Raw genomic sequence first — 20,793 nt, 5'->3', positions numbered from 1 at the left:
GTCCCTTGTCCAGTGGAGCCTACATTCTAGTGGGAGAAAACTGGCAATAAACACAGACAATATAATTTCAAACAGAGATATGTGGCATGAAGAAAATAAAACAGGTATGGGGTGGGGTGGGAGGGCTACTTTCGCTAGGGGTCAGGGACAGCCCCTCAGAGGAGGGGACATTTGAGCCGAGACCTGAAGGAACCCAGCTTTGAGAAGTTCTGGGAGAAGGGTGTTCTAGGCAGAGGGAGTTAGCAAGTTCAGGTGCACCAACCTGCAAAGAGAAGGCAGGTGCAAAGGGAGCCCATGGCAGGCGGTTGGAGATGAGGGATTGGGCAGGGCAGAGGCCGGATGCCGTGAGGTCTTGCTGGCCATGGTGAGAAGTTTGGGTTTTATTGGGAATGCAGTGGGAGAAGCCAGAGGATTTAATATAGGCCACATCAGGTTTTCGTTCTGTGTCAGAGATCACTGCAGCTGCTGGGTGGAGGATTGCAGAAGCCAAGAGCCGAAGTGACAGGGTCCATCCTACTTTCTGGTCTGGGCAGGACCCGAAAGGAAAGCTAGCGGCCAGAGCCAGCAGCAAACACCACATGTCACCGGTGTGACTGTGTAGATATGAAATGTCCTGAACAGGCAGATCTATGGAGACAAAGTGGTTTCGTGGTTGCCGGGGATGGGAAAGGGACTGACTGCAGGTGAGCAGATTTGGGCTGATGGAAATGTTCTAAAATTGATCGTGGTAAAGGCGGCACAACTCTGTGAACTTTAGTAAAAATCGCAGAATTTGTATTACTTTAGCCGGGTGAACCTTATGGCACGTAAACTCAATAAGTTCATTTTAAAAAGCTCTAAACGGCAGGGCGAGCGACTGTTTTCTCTCGGGTCCGGCTGAGCGCCAGCAGTCTGGCCTTGCCCTCGGGTTTGCGCGGGTTGTCCCCGCCGCCGCCGCCGTTGGCGCAACTCCAGGCGCCATTGGTCGGCCGCGGGAGCGGGCGCGCGGGGGGCGGAACCGGAACCGGCTGGAGCCGGGGGCGGGGCTTCGCGCGGCTGTGGAGGCTGCTGGAGAGGCGGCCGCGGTGGCCAGACGGGGGTGGTCGCTGCAGCCCGGAGCCCCATGGTGCGGGGCCGTGGCCAGGCCGCAGGAGGAGCCCGAGGTCCGGACCTCCCCGGCTGACCGTGCGGCCCGCGCTGCCCGGAGTTGCCGCCGTCCGTCGGGCCCCGCGGGGCGCGGGCCGGCCGCCATGGGGTCCCTGTTCCGGAGCGAGACTATGTGCCTGGCGCAGCTCTTCCTGCAGTCGGGCACGGCCTACGAGTGCCTCAGCGCCCTGGGCGAGAAGGGCCTGGTCCAGTTCCGAGACGTGAGTGTCGCCCGGGAGACGCGGGCCGCCCTGCCCGCCTTTCGCTCGGGCCTCCTTTCTCCGGGCACCTGAGCAGGGGCGCAGCGCTGTCCCCGCGTCCCAGACGGGGACGCTGAGGCCCGCTGACCGGCGGGAGCTGCCGCCGGGCGGGTCTGAGAGCAGGGTCGCCGGGTTAGTTAGGGACGTTGTGTAGTCTTCATCCAGGTCGTGCCATCAGATGTTTCTGAGCACCGACCGACCCTGTGCCAGGCACTGGGCTAAGCGGGAGAACACATCTGATGAGGCCTCTTGGAGTCCTTCTGGAACTTGCGGGGGTGGTGGGCGACAAATATTCAACAAATAAGTACGTGAACAAGAAAATGTTTGCTATAAAGAAAATGAAACGGGGTGATGTGAGGGTGGCTCAGCTGGCGGTGGTCAGCGGAGGCCTCGCTGGGAAGGTGGTTCTTGGGCCGGGACCTGGATGGGAAGGAGCCGGCCCTGGGAAGATGGGGGGCGGGGTGCCGGGTGCAGGGAGCACGAAGAGCCCAGAGCCTGAATTGGCAGTGCGCCTGGGGTAAGCTTGAGGGAAGGGATTTCCCTCAGTTTTGTTCCCTGATGTATGATGAGGTCCCACTGCCTGGTAAGGAGGGGGAGCAGGGTCCCCAACAACAATAAACACTTGTTTATGTATCTGTTTACTTGTTCATTGTTTGTCTCCACCAGAGACCTGTTAACCCCTAATGGACTGTTCCTTCGAGTCCCCAAGACTTGACACAGCTCCCGGCGTTTGTGGGCATTAATAGGCATTTGTTGAATGCACGAACAAGCTTTTATTGAGGACTTGCTCTGTTCCAGACGCCGTTTCTGGTGCTGGGGACTCAGTGGTGAGCAAGGCGGACAAGGTCCCTGTGTTCTTGTTGCTCACAGCCAGGAGGAGACAAATAAACACACACTGATTACGAAGTGTGATAAGTGCTATGAAGGAAAAGGACAAGGTGTGGACAGGAGATTATTAAGCAGGACCTAATACTTAACTGATTGAACTGAAAGTCACCTCAGGTGAACATCTTATTTCCTGGGCCACAGCTTCCATCCTCTGCTTGTTTCCCTTCATCTTTCTGAGGGGTCCTTAATTTCAGAAGGGAGCACCCCTACACCCAAGGTTTGATGTCAGTATTGGCCCCCTGAGGCAATTCAAAGTCAGGAGAAAACCCTGAGTGACAGGTGAGGCTGCAGGGAAGGCGCAGCTCCCTTCCTGGTTCCTGGAGCCACTCAAGCTTCAGCACCTGGTACCCACTTACCTGGCAGATGTGAGTAGCACCCGAAAGATTCAGGAGACAGTCGCGAGAGAAACAGGCTCCCTTCTTTGTAACAGGTACATTTTTTCCATCCTGTTAGTACGGGGCCAAAAGACTTATCAAGCTTAAATCTCAGAGGTTTGAACAAATGCCCTGATCACGAAGATTCGAGTTTCACTGAGTGCCATTACGTTAGTTAGTGGAGTATACTTGAGATCCTTTTAAACTGAAAATCAGGGAAAGAAAAAGAAAGTGTGGTTCATCTTTTTCTAGAAGGAAAATTAAAGTGCTAAAGTGAGCTCTTTGTGTGGTGTTAGGTTTTCAGAGCTCAGATGTGTGTAGGGGTGTGTGTCTCTGTGTCTCTGTTTGACTGTCAGGCAGCGTGCGTGCGTGCTATTGCAGAAAGCTCTATCACATCTGACATGGTTCCGCTCTTTTCTGGAGTTTGTCACTGACTTTGAGTTCACCAGATGCGATCACTGACCTCAGTCTTTTCTGTCTTGTGTTGGCTGAATTTCCCCTCTTTTCTTTTAGTAATCTTTCTAAGGGAAAGCAGACAGGTCAAGGGTTTGTATAGTGACAGCCCATGAGAAGAAAGGTTATTCAGCTAATCAGTGGGTCTCAGTGAAGGTAAATGTCAGCTCGCTTTGTAAGTCTGCAATCTAAGAATGGTTTTCACCTTTAGTCCTTTAGCTGCTGGAGTGGGAAGACGACTGATGTGGGTGTAAGTAAAAACAGCAGCAGGTCTCCTCTGCCAGCTGTTCTAGGTTAAATGTTAGTCTTATAACGAATCTACGGTAAAATGTACTCATATCATTGGAATTAGGGTGATGTTCCCTCCCTAAAAAGGAAGATAAAACTTTGTAAAAGAAACCACATCACAGGAAACAAAAACAGTGTCCTTAAGATGGTCGTGGATGTCATGTTTGTGTCATTGCCACAAAAATTTGCCTCTTCATAAGGATTCTATTTGTAGAACTATAATGTCCAATTAGAGTTAATTAGTGTTTGATATTAAAGAAAAAAATTGAAACTGAGCAGTGTCATTTGTAGTCAGCTTTTGATGGCATGGCTTCTTTTTCACTTTTTTTTAAAAATTTTATTGGGGAATATTGGGGAACAGTGTGTTTCTCCAGGGCCCATCAGCTCCAAGTCATTGTCCTTTAATCCAGGTGTGGAGGGCGCAGCTCAGCTCCAAGTCCAGTTGCCATTTTCAGTCTGTAGTTGCAGGGGCGCAGCCACCATCCCATGGAATCAAATCGGCAACCCTGTTGTTCAGAGCCCGCCACTCTAACCAAGTGAGCCATCAGGCTGCCCCATTCACATTCTTAATTCTATAGAAATAGATTGTGTCTGAATCATAAGGAACTTGAAAGTGGTTACCTTAGATTAGTGTGACTTCCAGAAATGAACGTGAATGTGACAAACAGAAGTGAAATTTGAATTTTTTATTTTCCTTCTGGTTAATTCTTTCAAAAAAAAATTAAAAAACTGAACAAGAACCAGACCTTTTGGGGTAGACACTCTCAGGTTGTTTGAGCAGTTTCATGCCAGGCTGTTGTCTAATTATTTTTTTTGAGAGTGCTTAGTACAAGCGCTAGATGGGAATAAAGATAGAATTGTTACCCTAAGCCTTTCAACATGAATGATCACTGTAATTTTTTTAAATTATAAAAGTAATGTATGTCCATTGTGGAAAATTTGGAAAATATAAGAATAAGATAATAACTTCCGCCATCTCAATAACCTAGAAATAAACACTTTAACTTTTTGATTAATATTGGTCAAACATTATTTTTCTAATGATGTTTTTAAACGTACATATGTATTTTTATATAATTGGAACCACATTGAAAATATCGTTAATCTTTTTTACACACAAATCATAAATAAATTCCTGATTTTATTAAGTATTCTTGTATAATTTTTTTAAATTGTTTTTAAGCTTGTATTAGAAGAAGTAAAAGTAGAGAGAAGAATATATGGGAACAGTGAATGCTCATGTGCCCATAATATAAACTCTGGCTACTCATTCCATTCCATCCTACTCACCCCCCAACCCCAGACAGCTATTTTGAAGCAAATCCCAGGTAATTTCATTTAAAAATATTTTAGTAAGTAGCTCTAAAAGGTAAGGACATTTAAAAATCATAACCACAATACCGTTATCATACCTAAAATTTGTAATAATAATTTCTTAACATAATCTAATACCTTAGTCACTTACAACATTATTTTTAATAAGTGCATAATAAATTATATGGCTGAACCATAATTTTATACAACTTTATTACTGTGTATCATAAAAATCACCCATTTCAAGTGTTGTGCATCCATCACCACAATCTAGTTTTAGAACATTATATTACCCCAGTAAGACCCTACATTCATTTACAGTCACTCTCCATTCCTACCCCCAGCGCCAGGCAAAAACTAATCTACTTTCTGCCTCTAGGTTTGCCTTTCCTGGACATTTCATAGAAATGTGCCCTTTTGCGTCTTCTTCAGTCACTTGTGTCATGTTTCTGAGAGTCCTCTGTGACGTTGAGTGTGTCAGTAGTCTGTTCCTGAATCCTGAGTAGTATTCCATGATATGGATCCAGACTCTAATTTCTGTAATCAGTTGTCTGTTGTGAATCATTTTTTCTCTATCCCTGAGGTTGATGTTCTTCTAGATAAATTTTTGTCTGTATCCATAGTTTTTTCCTTAGATTAAATTTTTTCATGGGATATTTCTGGGCTAGAGGATATTTTTCAGGCGTTTTTGATAACAGTTGCCAAATCGCTTTCCAGAAAAGTTGTGTCAGTTTATACTCCCAGTCAATAGTATTACACGAGGATGTGCTTTTCCCCAAACCCTTGCCAATAATGTTTTATTTTTGAAGTCAAATTTGTTATTAACATTTGTCACCCCACTAAACTTTAATTAAAAAAAAGAGAAAAAAGTCAAATTTATTTTTAAATTTTAGAACATTCAAAGTAAATTTTTCATTCTTTTCTCAGCTCAACCAGAATGTAAGTTCTTTCCAAAGAAAATTTGTTGGTGAGGTGAAGAGGTGTGAAGAGCTGGAGCGAATATTGGGTAAGTTTGTTTTAATAACCAAAATAATTACTTTTATATAAGCAAACCTTACTCACTTTAGAAAAATTAGAAAATACAGATAAACAGAAAGGAAAAAAAGAAATTGCCCGTATTCTCACTATTCAGAGGTAATCACTGCTCTGTAGGCTTATATTTTTTTTCCATACTATTTACTATTCATCTATAAAAGTAAGAATTTACTTACATCATGTTCAAGTTATTCTCAGCTTTGCTTGTCATTTTAAGTACTCCTGTAACATTTTTTCATGTTAATAAACAGATTGACCCATCATGTTTAATGGCTACATAACATTTCATTGTATCAATGTGCTATAATTTATTTAACCAATCCCTTGTAGTTTATTATAACTTAAAAACATCTATACATGTTAACATCTGACCTAAAATTATATCAATGAACAAAGGAAGTAGGTAGGAAATGGCAGATAGATTGGTTGAGTAGATTGGTTGATAATTTCCTTTTTCGCAGGACTTCCTTTGCGAAGGTGTTAGGTCAGTATTCTCTGGCTGTTAACCATTAAAACTCGGTATCTTAAGGCTACTTCATTTATTTGTAAAATCTTCAACATGTTAGCGCGAAATAGTCAATATCAATTCAAGTCTTGACATTCTGACTGAAATAGGGAGGAAAATGATCTCAGACAACTGATGGAAGTACAAAATTTGTTTTTAGAAAGATGAACAGAAAATTCTGGGGAATGAGAGAGTTGGAAGGGGGAGAATATGACTTTTAGAATGATTTCTAATAGCTAATAATAACTGTGGATTTTATATTTTTTAATCGGGTCCTGGTTATAAGTGAGGCTTATGTACGATAGACGTCATATTCCTGTCTTGGCAACACATGTGAGTCATTGGACAGGTGGTACATTTGGAATGAGGTTTTTAAAGGCAGGGCAGGAGTGATAACACATCAGACATGTCCAGGCCTTCCTGTAGCACAAACTGTTTCAAAACGAATATGGACTTTTAAAAAAAAGGAACTCTCAAGTAAATTTAGTTATAAATAGGTTCAAATGATTTGCATCCACTTCCAGAAGACTCTTAAACCACCCAGTGCTTCCTTTGCTATCTCATTGTTAAGACATTCTCTCTTTTTCTTTCTTTCTTTTTGATAAGACAAATAGTAGTAACACTTCTCCAAAATATTATCGTGTTTAGCCTCAGGAAAAGGACACTGCATGGAATTGAAAATATAAACTAAAGAAATTCATTTTGGCTGGTTTACTGTTAGTTCCATGAGTGTAGTTTTTAACATAAGTAGGGAAGCCGTGTGGGTTGTTCTGTGTCAAACGTCACAGCTAACTGGGCACTCGGGAGAGCCTGGCTTTCCGCCCTTGTCTCAGGGCTCCTTTTGCCCACGGAGGCTGTGATTTTCTTGGTGGATACTTCCTTCTTTCCACAAGCGTCTGAAAGGGCAGTCCCTTGTGCTATCTGTGGTGGGGGTGATTTTCGGTCTATCATTGGGATATTCCTGCACTTCTGACTGTGCCCTTAACTTCCTCCTTCTTCTCCAGGTACAGACACAGCTGTGACTCCAATGTTCTTTACGTAGAGTTTTAGAAATGAAGCCAATGTGGGGAATTTCAGAAAGTGTTAGCCATGGTATTGCTCATTTTGTCGCTTCATCCTGCTCTCTCCAGGCAGTAAATAAAGGGTGCAGTGGGAACAAGACTTCTGTGCATTTAGACATATTTTTAGGTGACCTAGGAAAGGTTGGGACGTAAAATGTTCTGACTGAAATGTCTTACAAGTTTTGGAGTCTAATTTGTTTGACTTTTGTTTATTTCCACAGCATATTTGGTGCAGGAAATTAACAGAGCTGATATCCCCCTTCCTGAAGGAGAGACCAGTCTTCCTGCACCACCTCTTAAACAAGTTCTAGAAATGCAGGTAACTTGTTTCTGAAGAAGCTGTTTTAGGTCACTAATCTCAGATACTGGCGTTTTACTTACTTTATGTTGGCTAGTGCTTTTCTGCCTTTCTTCTCAAAATGGTGGAATGAAGATTAAAGAGCCCTGTTATTACCCTCAGTAATAGGTTATCTGTGGTAAAATTTACCACAGATAATTCAGTTTTCTTTTAACATGTAAGATGTGGCGTTGAACAGAGGCTAACGAGAATTAGCTCATGAGATGAGGTTCTTGGTCACAGTGTTTCTGAGAGTTCACTCTGGGCCGATCCGGGCCTCAGCTGCCTCCCCTGTAGCAAGTAACCGAGGCTTCAGTCCTGTGCCTTCACATTCTCCCCACATTCTCTGACCCTCCCCCCTCTGATTCTCAGAAGCTAGTGTGAAGGAGATAGATCGTTCCAGGTGGGCAGCAAACAGAATTCCTTCTCCCTGAGTTCAGTGTCTGGGGTGTTGGGGACACAGCATCCTCCCTGGGAGTACACCAGCTTGTCTTGTTCATTAGCTCCCCCGTGAATTATCCATGGAGGTTTCAACGTGATCATCTGATGTTTATCACACTGGGAAATAGACGAGAGCGCCTTATAGCTCATCTAAAGCAATGTTTGTATAACTAGGACCATTCCATCGCTGGCTGCCCTGTTTGTTTATCTGGGAGGAAGTCATTTAACATTTGGTATATGAGTGGACTCGAGGGAGAATTACACAATCAGATGAGTAGAAAGCAGTCATCAGGCTTGGCCTGTTTGATGGGTTGGTTAGGATAATTACAGGTACAGTGATCACTGACTGGTTATAGTTTCCATAAGGCAGAGCACAGTGATGAATGTGGTGTGTCAAGGGATTTGTTCTCATTGAGGCAATCATTTGTTTTATAATTTCGGGCTTCTATTGTTTTAATACTAAGTAGTATTAAGGATGCTTTGTATGTACCTGGTTATTTAAGGAGATTTATTCTCAAGAATTTTTATGCCCAATTAATTGTGTAAGGGCAACTGGATACAAACTCTTAAGTTAGGGACGAGGCATACCGATATTTAGAAAAGATTATCTAAACATTTTTTCTGTGTTGCGAATGAAAGGAAAGGTAGAGTTGAAAGAGGAAGACTCTTTGATGTGTGATAATGGATAAGCAGATGACAGAAAACCGAAAGAAATGATGGGAGTCCAGGCCAGAGGCGAGGCACAGCCTTGGTGTACTTCCGCTCATCACGGCCTCCCCAGTGCTTCTGTCATCTGTGGCGTGAGCTCATAGGAATTACCGGAATTAATACGAAATAGTAAATGATGGACTTTTAACATCTTTGCACGTTTTCATATCCCTATCAAACTCTCATAAATTGTGGCTTTTGAAGACCTCCGTTGGTTTCGGTATCCTATAAAAAGATGGTTAGAACCACACTTGGAAGTAGCCCATCGTTTTAAGTAACTGCCGCTTTGTTTTAGGAGCAGTTGCAGAAGCTGGAGGTTGAGCTGAGAGAAGTCACTAAGAACAAGGAGAAACTGCGGAAAAACTTGCTTGAACTGATCGAGTACACTCACATGCTCAGAGTGACAAAAACCTTCGTTAAACGAAACGTGGAGGTACTGACGACTCCCGTGAGGAAATGCATTTCTTTTATCAAAGTCCTGTTCCCATAAGGTCTCCGGTTTTGTTACCAATTCCTGTAGATGTATTGCTCTTTCCAAAAGATACATTTTGATCTTAGCTTTATTTTTCAGTTGGATTATATGTCATTATAAAAAGCTTTAAGCCTTTTCCTATATTAGTTCGTTTTAGCAATAGCAATACCTCCTATTTGTAAAATGCTGTAGTTTGCAGTTGAAAAAAATTTTTTATGATCATATGAAAAAATTGAACAGAGGAAGTCATCTTCCTCTAAAATTTAGTTTTTCCACAAATTGCTTAAGACTAAAGGAGGTTGAAAAAAAACCCCTCTAAATTATAAGAGTAAAGGAAAGTCTATATGTAGTAATCCTACACTCAGCTGAGTAACAGAGAGAGAAGTACATTCCTTTTGAACTCAGTTTCACTTCAGACAATTTCTTTATCTTGGATTGAAGCAATGGCATAAATTATAACCATACTTTGATGTAAATGTCTTCAAGTAGCTTACAGATAAGGGACGGGGAAATGACCCTTTTTAGTGATCAGAGCAGAGTCCCACGTGTACGTTATCTTGGGGCCTTGGCTCTCAGATCTGCGTAGTCAGTGGTGCTGCCCTAAACTTGTTTGGAAACATGACAGAGAAGTGAAGTGTCACTTTTTATATCTCTTTGTAGTTTGAACCCACTTATGAAGAATTCCCTTCCTTAGACGGTGACTCTCTGCTGGACTACAGCTGTATGCAGAGGCTGGGAGCAAAGCTGGGGTAGGTGACACCATGGGCTGTCGAGCTGCGTGCTGCCCTCTTGTCAGCGGAAGATGAGCTCTGCAGAGTGGACGAATGGGCTCCGTTTGAAAGCCTGTGATTGAATGAAAGAAACTGAGTATTTGTTTAAGAAAACACTGTGTACTTCTGTATTTGTTGAGTTGAATTATTCAGCTGGATTGACTTTTTAGCCAAATATGATGAGTATTTCTTCTTTTGGCATAATGAGTTGTAAAGAAGGAACAGTTATGCTGGTTTTATTCCTAAGCCTGGAATACTTGGTCATTGGAGCATCAAATCCTATTTTGTTTGGTGGAGACGTAGGGGCTGCACTGAGTTGGTTCATGTATTAATTGTATGGTAAGGGTCTCTTTCTGCTATTTCATTCTTTCTGTTTAATTGATGAACTAATGGTAACTTGTTTCCTCATGTGACTTGTGATTTCTTTTTATTATGAACTTATGCTCCTCTGTTCATTATCTGTAGGAATTCAGTGTTTAGTTTGAGGATGTATTCCTACAGAGAGAATTTATTTTTACATTTGTCAAGTACGTACCTGGGAGCCCACTATCAACCTGGAATCATTTTTGTACTAATTTCTCAGCTTGAGTTTTGTTTTGTTTTTCTGTTTGTTTTTTTCCACTATGTAAGTAATGTGAGTTTAAGACACAAGTCTGAGTGAGTTCTAACCTGTGGTTATAAATTCTCAAAGAAGATTTCCCCTTTTTCCCAGAACCCAAACTGAAATGGACAGGTTTATGAGTACTTGTAGGCTCCTTTGCGAGGTGGGTTTTTTCTTGTCCACCTATTCCTACAGGTGTAGCCCTTGAGGGTGGGTGGGGTCCCAACTTTGGAGGGGCCTGGGGGAGATTCAGTTTCATCTTCTCGATTATATAGACCCAGGGCCCGTGTCCCGTCTCCCTGAACCCCCAGGCCACTGAACCCCAGGCCTGGGTCAAGGTATTGGGTCAGTATGATACATCAGAGTGGTTTCAGTTCCAAGAATGGCTCTAATTCTAGACTCAGCTATATGTGGTAAAGGATGTTTCAAAACCATTTTATCCAGCATTTTAGGTATTTGGCAGTTGGAGGGCTTTCTGTATGTCTGCGCCATTTGGCCAGAGATGAAAGTCTTCATCATCTTTTAAGACAATTTGATAAGAACACGTTGCTTTCAGTTGACTACAGCTCGTCTTCATTATCTCCTAGGTTTGTATCTGGCCTAATTCACCAAGGAAAAGTGGAAGCATTTGAAAAAATGTTGTGGAGGGTCTGCAAAGGGTACACCATCCTGACCTATGCAGAGCTGGATGAACCCCTCGAAGACCCTGAGACAGTGAGTAAATGTCACGATCACCTGCTGACAGTGACAGACTGACAGCAAAGTGGGAGGCAGAGGCACAGTGCACAGTGACCCATCTGAAAGTGAGTTGTCCCCCTGACGCCTTATCACCCTGGAATACGTTCAGATGTACTTCCTAAAACCAGGGACTTTCTTCCGCATTACCGCAATATGACCAGGAAATGAACAGAGACACGTCACTGCCCTCCGAGCCTCAGGTCCCATCCAGCTTGCACCGGTCATCCCAAGACTGGCTTTTACAGCGAAGGATCTAGTTTAGAATAACAGTTTGGATTTAACTGACACATTTCTCTGATCTCCTTCATTCTGGGACAGTTTCTCAGTCTTTCTTTAACTTTCGTGACCTTGACATTTAAAATTATTACAGACCAGTTTTTTTTGTTAGACTGTCCCTCAGTTTGAATTCGTCTGTTTTCTCACGATTGGACTCAGGTCATGCATCTTTGGCAGGAACGTCACGAAATGATGCTGTGTTCCCCTCACCACGTACACCAGCGGTGCGTGCTTCAGCTTTCCCCCCACGTTTTCCACTCTGTTCTGATACTGAGAAACCCGGCTCCCATTGTCCTCAGTATATTTCATGAATTGTTTAATTAACTTATTTATTCAGTGTAACCCGTCTTCCAACCACATCAGCCCTCCCCTCAGCCCTGTATCCTTGCCTTCAGGACCCACCTGTCTGTGCTTCGCTGAGGCTCCTGACCTGTTCCCCTGACCTGTGCTCCAAGGGCTCGATCCTTGCACTGCTTCTCTGGCCTTAGGGAGCCTGTGTAATTTCATGAATTTAAGTACCATCCCCCAAATGTATGTATCTAGCTGGGACCTTTCCTCCGAACAGCAGACTTGTATTTAACTTGCTGCTCCACCTTGTCTTAAATACCTGGAAGACATTGCTACCTCATGCCTAAAACTGAACCCCTGATCTTTCCCCCCAGACCTGCCCTTCCAGGCTTGCCCATCTCAGGCTGTAAACCTTGGGGATCAGCCTTGACTCGTCTCTTTTTCCTCACACCTCACATCTAGTCCACCAGTAGGTCTTTTGGCCTCGTCTTTTAAATCGGAGGAAAATCTGGCCTCCCATCATCTCCACCTACTGCAGGAGATGGGCACCCACACCTGAGGGCCTCCATTCTGCAGGTGCCTCCCACCTGAGCTCCTGCCCTGGCCTCTGCCCCACTCAGCCCTCCTTCCTCTAAGCATCCAGCACGACTCCTGTAACACTAGAGTCAGATCATTTCACTCCTTCACCTGAAACCCTCCAGGGGCTTCCTGTCTCACTCAGCAAAAAGCTCAAAGCTTTACAGCGTCACCTCTTGTCGCCTTGTCACACCTCTGACTTGGGTTGCTACTGCTGCCCCTCCATTTCTCTTCAGCCACGTGGCCTCTTGCTTTCCCTGAGCTCGCTTCTGCACGAGCCTTTCCTTTGGCTCCAAAAGCTCCAGTGTCCACACGGCACGCTCCCTCACCTCCTTCAGTCCCTTGGGCTCATATGCGCCCTTCTCAGGGGGACCATCCCTGATCACCATATTTAAAAAGGGCAGCCCCCAGGCCCTCCCTCCTGCCCGCCCCTTCCAGCTTTATTTTCTCTAGAGTACCTACCTCCTTTGGCCTAGTGTGTATTTTCTTTGTTGGTGGGTCTCCTGCCAACCTGAATGTAATCTCTTCTCCTCTCCCAGGTCAGGGATTTTGTCAGTTTTGTTCACTGCTGTATTCCCAGCACCTAGAACAGTGCCTGGCAAATAGGCCAAAACCTATTTAGTTTTCTTTGTAGAATATTTGTAAATACAGTCAATTCTTATTATATTCATGGTAGTTCTAGTCTAGAAAGTCTCTGCAACATACAACCACTATTCTCGGGAAAATACAGGGTCAGGTTCCTACAAGCCTCTGGTCACAACATTTTGTCAGCCTATCACTACATAACCTATTTTATGTATTTCAGTTTAAAGACACTTATTTAATATATATTGTTGATTCATAACACTGATCTCAGCCACCAGCGCTGCAACTCACACCTGAGGGAAGCTTATCTGACATACACGTTTTCTCCCTGAGGCGCGTCACAGCCTCCCTGCGCTCAGGGACACTGACTGCGCTTTAGCACTTTGCTTGGGGCCATTTTAACAGTGAAATCACCAAAAAGCACCAAAATGTGAAAATGGTGGCACTATACAGAGCACGATAGGGACACTTACTTACAGTAAGAGCTGAAACAAGCGCACCGTGTTCAGCCAGCTGGAACATGTGTGTTGGGTGACTCAGAAGTTTTGTCACTCTGCATGTCTGCAAATGACTGAAAAAACGCTGCGAGTATTGATTTTGGGGTTAGTAATGATTTTTGTGGTGCATTTGCAGTTATGGAATCCACAGATAACGAGGATTGACAGTATTTGTTAGACGAAATGAAGGAACTAAGTCTGACAGAGTTTGACCTGCCAGAGTTTTCCAAGTTCTGTTACAGAAGTAACATTTACCCTTATTTACTCTTTGTAGGGAGAAGTCATAAAATGGTATGTGTTTTTAATATCCTTTTGGGGAGAGCAGATTGGCCACAAAGTTAAGAAGATATGTGATTGGTAAGAAAAAGAAACATTTCATTTATTTCTTTATATTTATTTCCTTTACAAGGAAAACCTCTAGTTTTCCTTAAACATCCCTTTGTGTTTAAGAAGAAATATGTGGGTGCAAAGCTGCTGGATTTTGTCATATAACATCCTTGCTGTAATACCTGCTTTTTAAACATTTAATTTGTTATCTTTTGCCAGTGCAGTATACTTAATTTAAAAGTAGAGACCATGTTAATAACCTTCCTGATTTTAGAAATTTTAGATTTTAGAAACCTGATTTTTTTAGAAATCAAGGCTTAAGATCAATTGGAGAAGAAATCAAATTCTAATATTTTGTGCCTTCCTGTTGCTTTTAGCTACATGCAGGCTTATCTATCATCACACGGTTCATCTTTTGTCAAACACTTGTCAGTTTTCTCCTTGGGGAAGGGCAAGGCGAGTGGTGAGGAGTGTGGGCGCTGAGCCGCCTGCCTGGATTCGGAGCCTGGCGTTGCCACTCACTGTCTGGGTAGCTTTGGGCAAGTCACCAAATCCCGGTTCTCTCATCTGTAAAGTGGGGGGCAGTGCCCTTCTCACAGGGCCGTGAGGACTCCGCGAGACACGTGTGAAAGACTCCATTGAATGTTGAGTATGTCGCAACAAGAGATCGGTCTGTGACTTAGTCTTGTCAACAAATGGAAAAATAAACACAGCCAAACAAAAACCTCAAAAGCACACTTCATTGTTTTCTTACATTCAGCGAAATTTTAGATGACCTCCTTTGTTTGGGGGGTCGGGATGGGCTTAGGTATTTCTTTTGGATCAGTGTTCCCCAGAGTTTGCTACTCAGTCACTGATGATATGGGGAGTCATTTTAGGTGTCACATGGAGAAACCTCTTATTATTTTACTAGAGATATTTATTCTCACATAGATTAGGAAAACTGTAACCAGCACAGCAAACCCATGATTTCACAGATAGCATTGCCCAGGATGAAGCTAGAATAAGCATTTAATTGTAACAGTCAGACCTCAAAGAAGAGTAAGTTTGGCATGGAAATACTAAGTTGGTGTGGGAGCAGCTGCGGGTGGGAAGGTTTGGCTCTACAGTCCCCACCTGTGTGGACTGTGTCACGGCCCCTGAGAAGGCGCCCGTGAGGTGAGGGAGAGTTCACTGCAGCACATGCCAGAGGCAGCAAACCAGAGCTGTTCTGTCCCTGTTTCCCTCTTTTTAAAAAGGTAACCGTTGTTGTGTGTTGTGCTTTTGTGTTTCAAACCTGTTTAACGATTCCCACCCCCGGGAGAGGAGTGAATTTCAGAAAGCTGGAACTGGGAAGGAGCTTCGGGAATCATGGAGGACAGAGTGCGCTTTGCATCTAAGAGAGTTTGCTAAATGTGTCGAATTCAGTAGAAGTTTGCCGAGGGCATGTGTGCAAGGCCCGCCTGGGGCAGGGTGTCTTTCTGTACCCCTTTCTCCCAGGGGGCTGCTTTGTAATTCCATTGTGGAAGCAGCTGTGCGCGGTGGTGGACTGAATTCAGTTCTGGTGTTCGATTCGGCCTGTCCTGGTCCCGACGGATGTGAGAGCATTTTGAATTCTGTCTTCCAGTTACCACTGCCACGTTTACCCCTACCCAAATACCGCCGAGGAGCGGAGAGAGATTCAGGAGGGACTGAACACCCGGATTCAAGATCTTCATACTGTGAGTAAGCCGGCAGCTGTGGCCTCCTTATCTGCAGGTGGTAAAACATTTACACATCTATTTACTTTCTCATTTAATATGGAAAGTTTTAGTTGTGACAAATCAAGATGTTTTAGGGAGATTAGAATGCCACTTACCTCCTTCAATGAAGTTTAATGTTAGCAGCCTGTTGGAAACCTAGATAGTAATAGACTTTAAAACTTTAAAAGGTCATCTTTGGTACGTATAATCCCTCATCAAAGAAGACAGTCAAGCCCTGCTTAAAATGGTGGCTCTTCTTTCACCTGCATATTTTAATTCAGGTTTTTTCTCATATCTGTGAGGGGTCTTGGTGACAAGCAGCGGACTCTACCCCACTTGAGCGAGAGAGGATTTCTTGGCAGGATGAGATGGGTGGGAGATGGTGGCTCACAGGTTTGGCAGGGAGCTGGGCCAAGGTTGGGCATGGGTCAGAACCTGGCCATCGTGTTGCCACAGTGACCATGACCTCTAACACTTCCCGTGCCCTTGGGGTCCTGTTCTGCAGAGACAGCTCCCAAGAGAGCATCTGACTGGCTGAGCTTAGGTTTCCCACCTGCCTCCTGGTGGTACTGGGGCCCCAGAGGAGAAGGAAGGAACCGCTCCCTAACTGTCCCCAGGAGAGGCAGCTGCCTGCAGTTACCCTCCATCAGTGGGGAGAAAGGCCCCTAATAAAGTCAGGTGCCCGGCAGACAAAAACTGGCGCATGCCCACTCTACTAAAAGCCCGCCTTTGTCCTTCCCCAGGTGCTTCACAAAACGGAGGACTATTTGAGGCAAGTGCTGTGTAAAGCCGCCGAATCCGTCTACACCCGTGTCATCCAGGTGAAGAAAATGAAAGCCATTTACCACATTCTGAACATGTGCAGCTTCGACGTGACAAACAAGTGCCTCATCGCTGAAGTGTGGTGCCCCGAGGCCGACCTGCAGGGCCTGCGGCGCGCGCTGGAGGAGGGCTCGGTGAGGCCACCGCTGTTCCTCCCCTTGTCGGGGAGTGAGGGGGGTGGAGGGGGTGACTGGCGCTGCACTTGGGAAATAGAGAAATCCATACCTGGAGCAATGAAGGAAGGGAGCATTTCATAGAGCATTTCCAGTCTCCTTGTTCACTGAAATGATGGAGAGGCAGCCAGTCAAGGGCGTGTGTGTGCACGTGCATTTTTACTTTGCTCTTTTGGTAAGGCCAAAAAAATACAACAGTGAAGTGGCTTCCTCCTTCCCGCAGCCTCGTTTGTGTAGTTGCCTTGCTCAAAGGTAGCCATTGTCTTAGTTCTAGTATGTATGAGTTTCTCAGTCACAGATAAGCAGATAGGAATAGACGCTCTTTTTCTTCCCCTAATGAAACTTCCCTATTTTTTAAACAACTATTTAATATCCCACTGTACAGGCGGGCACACTATGGCATTTAACTAGTTCCCTGGTCATTTAGGTGGTTTCCACTTTTATGAATACCACTGGAGTGACGAACACCTGATGTGTGACGGTTCATACGTGTACACATCTGTCTGTAGGATAAATTTCCAGCTCTGGAATTGCTGGGTCAGTTCTGACAGATAACTGCCAACTCTTGCATTTCTCTCATTAGCAGTGCAATTGAGTATCTTTGTTTAAGAGCTGTTTGAGTGTGTGTGTGTGAACTCTCTGTGCATATGCTTTGTCCATTTGCTACCGGGTTGTTGCACTTTTTCTTACTCATTTCTCTTGGCTCTTTGTGATACGAGAAAAAATAATTTCCACAGTTTGTCACTTGTTTTTTTGTGTTTCTGTTTGTTTGGTTTGGTCATACAGACAGTTTTGGTTAAATCTAGTTGAACCCATCAATCTCTGCTCTTACCACTTCTGAACTTTGAGTAACAGGTTTTTCCCACCTCCCATGTTCCTGTGAGGGTTTTCCTGTATCAAAACTCAGTTCTCCACTGGAAGTAGCAGGTTTACTTATTTCAGGGGACACATAAGGAAACGAGTTTTCATATGAGCTTTTTTGTTAATCACTGTGACTCGTTATATAACCAGCTGATGGCACAAATGTAAACTACTGACTGCAGAGAAAGAAGGTAATACAGGAATATGGTTAGTTACTTCAGAGAGTGAGACATCTATTTTAAAGCACTAGATGACTCTTACTGAGGTAGCATCAGTTTCGACGGGCATGACTAATACTCTTGTTGCATGAGCGTGAGTGTGTGTGTGTGTGTGTGTGTGTGTGTGTGTGTTTTTACCTTGAAGGTCTCTGCTGTCGCCCCTTCAGACCTCACCGCCCCCAGACCCCTCACACTCCCACTCCTGGACTGGACGGACTCCCTCCCAGTCTCAGCTTCTCTGGGGCTGGCCTACCACGTCACTTTCTAGAGAATGCTATTTTAGGGTCCTTTTTTGTCAGGTCTCTCAAATGCCACATTGCTTCCTTCACTTCCTCTGGCCTGGAGGCTGTGATCTTGCAGGTCTTGTAGTGTTCGGTGGTTTGTCCCCACACATTTGTACTTTGTGGTCTGTGGGGACCTAGTTTTGTTATAAATGTTGTCCGTGGGTTTTGGTTTTGCTATCTAGTTGTGCTGTCTGCTCTTGGGGGGTTATTCAGAGAGATTCAAAACTATGCCATGGCTGGGAGTTTTCCCAGAATCCCCTTACCTGTGTGTGTTTTAAGAAATAGTGTTTAACTATAAAATCTACCCTTCTGGTAACAACCTGTTTTCTTTATTTAATTTGAAAAGGTTTGGTTTCCCTTTTAAGTCAATATAATGTATTTCAGGACGAAGAAGTTATATATACGATTTTGCCATACTAAGGTTGAATTTTGGTTTATTTTTGTCCAGTTTTTGGTTTAATTAGGTTATGTTGGAGCTTTCTCTAAATTCCTCTTGAACATTTTTAGGAGACAAAATACTAAATTCTAGTTTTATGGTGGTGTTCCTGGGACTACTTCTGTCGACATACCATACGTGTCATTTCCAGTTCCTCCGTTCACGTTCCCGCCCACTCAGCCTTGCTGCATCCTTCCTCCTGCAGGGCCCTTCCTCCTGCAGGACCACAGCCCTCCCCACGCCTCGCCGCTTCCTGCTGTCACTCATGCTGTACCTGAACCTCTCGGTGTGACCAGTACTTCCGCTCGTAGCCATGCACAGAGCCGTGCATAGCAGGCACCGATATTTGTTGAAAGAGCTCTTAGTTGATCATTTTTTTCTTTTCTTTTTTTATGTGAAAGAGAGAGAGTGGTGCGACAATCCCCTCGTTTATGAACACAATCCCAACAAAAGAAACACCCCCAACTCTAATCCGCACCAACAAATTCACCGAGGGCTTTCAGAACATCGTGGACGCCTATGGAGTTGGCAGCTACCGAGAAGTAAACCCAGGTTGGAAGTCTGCATGCACATCTAAGGATGTACTAGATATGTGGAAAAACAGGCTCATGACTACTGTTTTGTTCTTTCGCTTATGGAAAGGATTAATTTTATCCTGTCAATTCTCTGTTGAGAATTTCGGAGAAAGTTGGGTGTTTGACTTAACTGGAATGTTCTGTCTTTGCCGTGAGTCAGAAGTGTCTTTCTTCCCTGCAGCTGTCTTCACCATCATCACATTCCCCTTTCTGTTTGCCGTGATGTTTGGAGACTGTGGACATGGCTTCGTGATGTTCTTATTTGCCCTCTTGTTGGTGTTAAACGAAAACCATCCCAGACTAAATCAGTCACAAGAGGTAAAAATACAAATGTACCAGCTCATCCTGTGTGGTTGGAGTAGCGTTAGGAGGGATTACCTTCTGTTTGACCGAAGCAGAGACGTTTCTTAAATGTTAGTGTTTGGCAATAACGGCAGCCCACCTGACGGAGACCTGAGAGGTGTGGGACTGTCGTTTCTGCGTGACAGGGACATCTGTTTTTGAGAGGCCCCGAGGGGAGTGGTGGAGACGGGCCCAAGAACCTCGGTCACCTTCGCACGTCTGCCCGCAGGCCTGCTGTGCTCACCACGCTCTGCTTTTCCCAGATCATGCGCATGTTCTTCCACGGGCGGTACATCCTACTGCTGATGGGGCTGTTCTCAGTGTACACGGGCCTCATCTACAACGACTGCTTTTCCAAGTCCGTCAACCTGTTCGGCTCTGGGTGGAGCGTGGCTGCCATGTACAGCGCCAACCACACTCCAGCGGAGCGCCAGGAAATGGTGCTTTGGAAGTAAGTGTGGTGTTGCCCCGCGGCGTCCGGGGTGGGCAGAGCCTCCTCCCCAGTCCTCCCGGTCTCACAGGGAGCCGTCGCTCCGCTTTCTTCACAGTGACAGCGTCGTCAGGCACAGCAGGCTCTTGCAGCTGGACCCCAGCGTCCCCGGAGTGTTCCGAGGCCCCTACCCTCTGGGCATCGATCCTGTGAGTGCACTCGCCCCGCCCCCACCACCTCGGGTTCCTCTGGTGCTACCTAGTTGTCACTGTCACGGGTTTCCCAGACTAGTGGGCACGGTTCATGTGCTTTAATTGAATTTTAAAAATTGGGATTATATTCATACGGTTCAGAAGTACATCCATGTAGATACTTTCTCTGTATAAAAGGGCTGCGTCTGGAAAAGTCTCCTCCCACCAGGTCCTTATTCACTTGGTTCCCAGCCTTCTCCCGACCCGGCAACCACTGGTGTGAGTTCCTTGCGCCTCCTTCCATAGTTTCTTTATGAATATACAAACAGACACAAATGTGTGTTCTCATTCTCCCTGTTTCACCCAAAAGATAGTTCTGTACCCAGCTTTTTTATTTTAGCTTGCTATATTCTAGATAGAGTTTCATATTGTACGTTTTTATGTGTTTACCATTGGTAGTTTTCCGTGTTTCTGCATCGCTTTTTTGCTCTCCCCGCCTGTCTCCTTCACTCCCTACTTCCCTGGTGTGACTGCTGGTAACAGGCTTTTCCATGTATTTATATCAGTCAAGTTGACTGGCCTCCCTTTTACCCAATTCCCTGCCCTAAATACTTCATTCTGAATTCTTATTCTCACAAAGAATGAGTCTTCCTGTCCTCAGAGGCCCTGTTTCCCTTTTCTCAATTCCCCTGAAAGGGGACTGTAGGGATTATTTTTTCCAAAGAGGAAGAGAAGCAGTCACGAGTGGAGAACTAGAGGGGCCTTAGGGTCAGGGCAGCCCTAGTGGTCCAGCCACGGGGCGTGTGGGATGGGCGCCAGGC

The 20,793-nt window shown here is 44.8% G+C and overlaps 1 protein-coding gene across 1 annotated transcript in view; it reads left to right on the top strand.

The window, feature by feature from the left end:
- Positions 1 to 993: 993 nt before the first annotated feature.
- The window catches only part of ATP6V0A2 (ATPase H+ transporting V0 subunit a2), a 30,262-nt gene continuing 10,462 nt past the window's right edge, over positions 994 to 20,793 (top strand). The window contains exons 1-13 of the mRNA XM_033097813.1: positions 994 to 1,346; positions 5,630 to 5,708; positions 7,525 to 7,622; positions 9,085 to 9,222; positions 9,922 to 10,010; positions 11,220 to 11,346; positions 13,867 to 13,949; positions 15,526 to 15,619; positions 16,384 to 16,596; positions 18,836 to 18,986; positions 19,191 to 19,327; positions 19,615 to 19,802; positions 19,900 to 19,990. Coding sequence (XP_032953704.1) covers positions 1,230 to 1,346; positions 5,630 to 5,708; positions 7,525 to 7,622; positions 9,085 to 9,222; positions 9,922 to 10,010; positions 11,220 to 11,346; positions 13,867 to 13,949; positions 15,526 to 15,619; positions 16,384 to 16,596; positions 18,836 to 18,986; positions 19,191 to 19,327; positions 19,615 to 19,802; positions 19,900 to 19,990 — 1,605 coding nt within the window. The 5' untranslated portion in view covers positions 994 to 1,229. The remainder of the gene's footprint in view (positions 1,347 to 5,629; positions 5,709 to 7,524; positions 7,623 to 9,084; positions 9,223 to 9,921; positions 10,011 to 11,219; positions 11,347 to 13,866; positions 13,950 to 15,525; positions 15,620 to 16,383; positions 16,597 to 18,835; positions 18,987 to 19,190; positions 19,328 to 19,614; positions 19,803 to 19,899; positions 19,991 to 20,793) is intronic.

The sequence above is a fragment of the Rhinolophus ferrumequinum genome, chromosome 25 (assembly GCF_004115265.2).
Source record: "Rhinolophus ferrumequinum isolate MPI-CBG mRhiFer1 chromosome 25, mRhiFer1_v1.p, whole genome shotgun sequence".
In the NCBI taxonomy this organism is placed as follows: domain Eukaryota; kingdom Metazoa; phylum Chordata; class Mammalia; order Chiroptera; family Rhinolophidae; genus Rhinolophus; species Rhinolophus ferrumequinum.
This window is presented reverse-complemented; position numbering and strand designations above follow the sequence as displayed.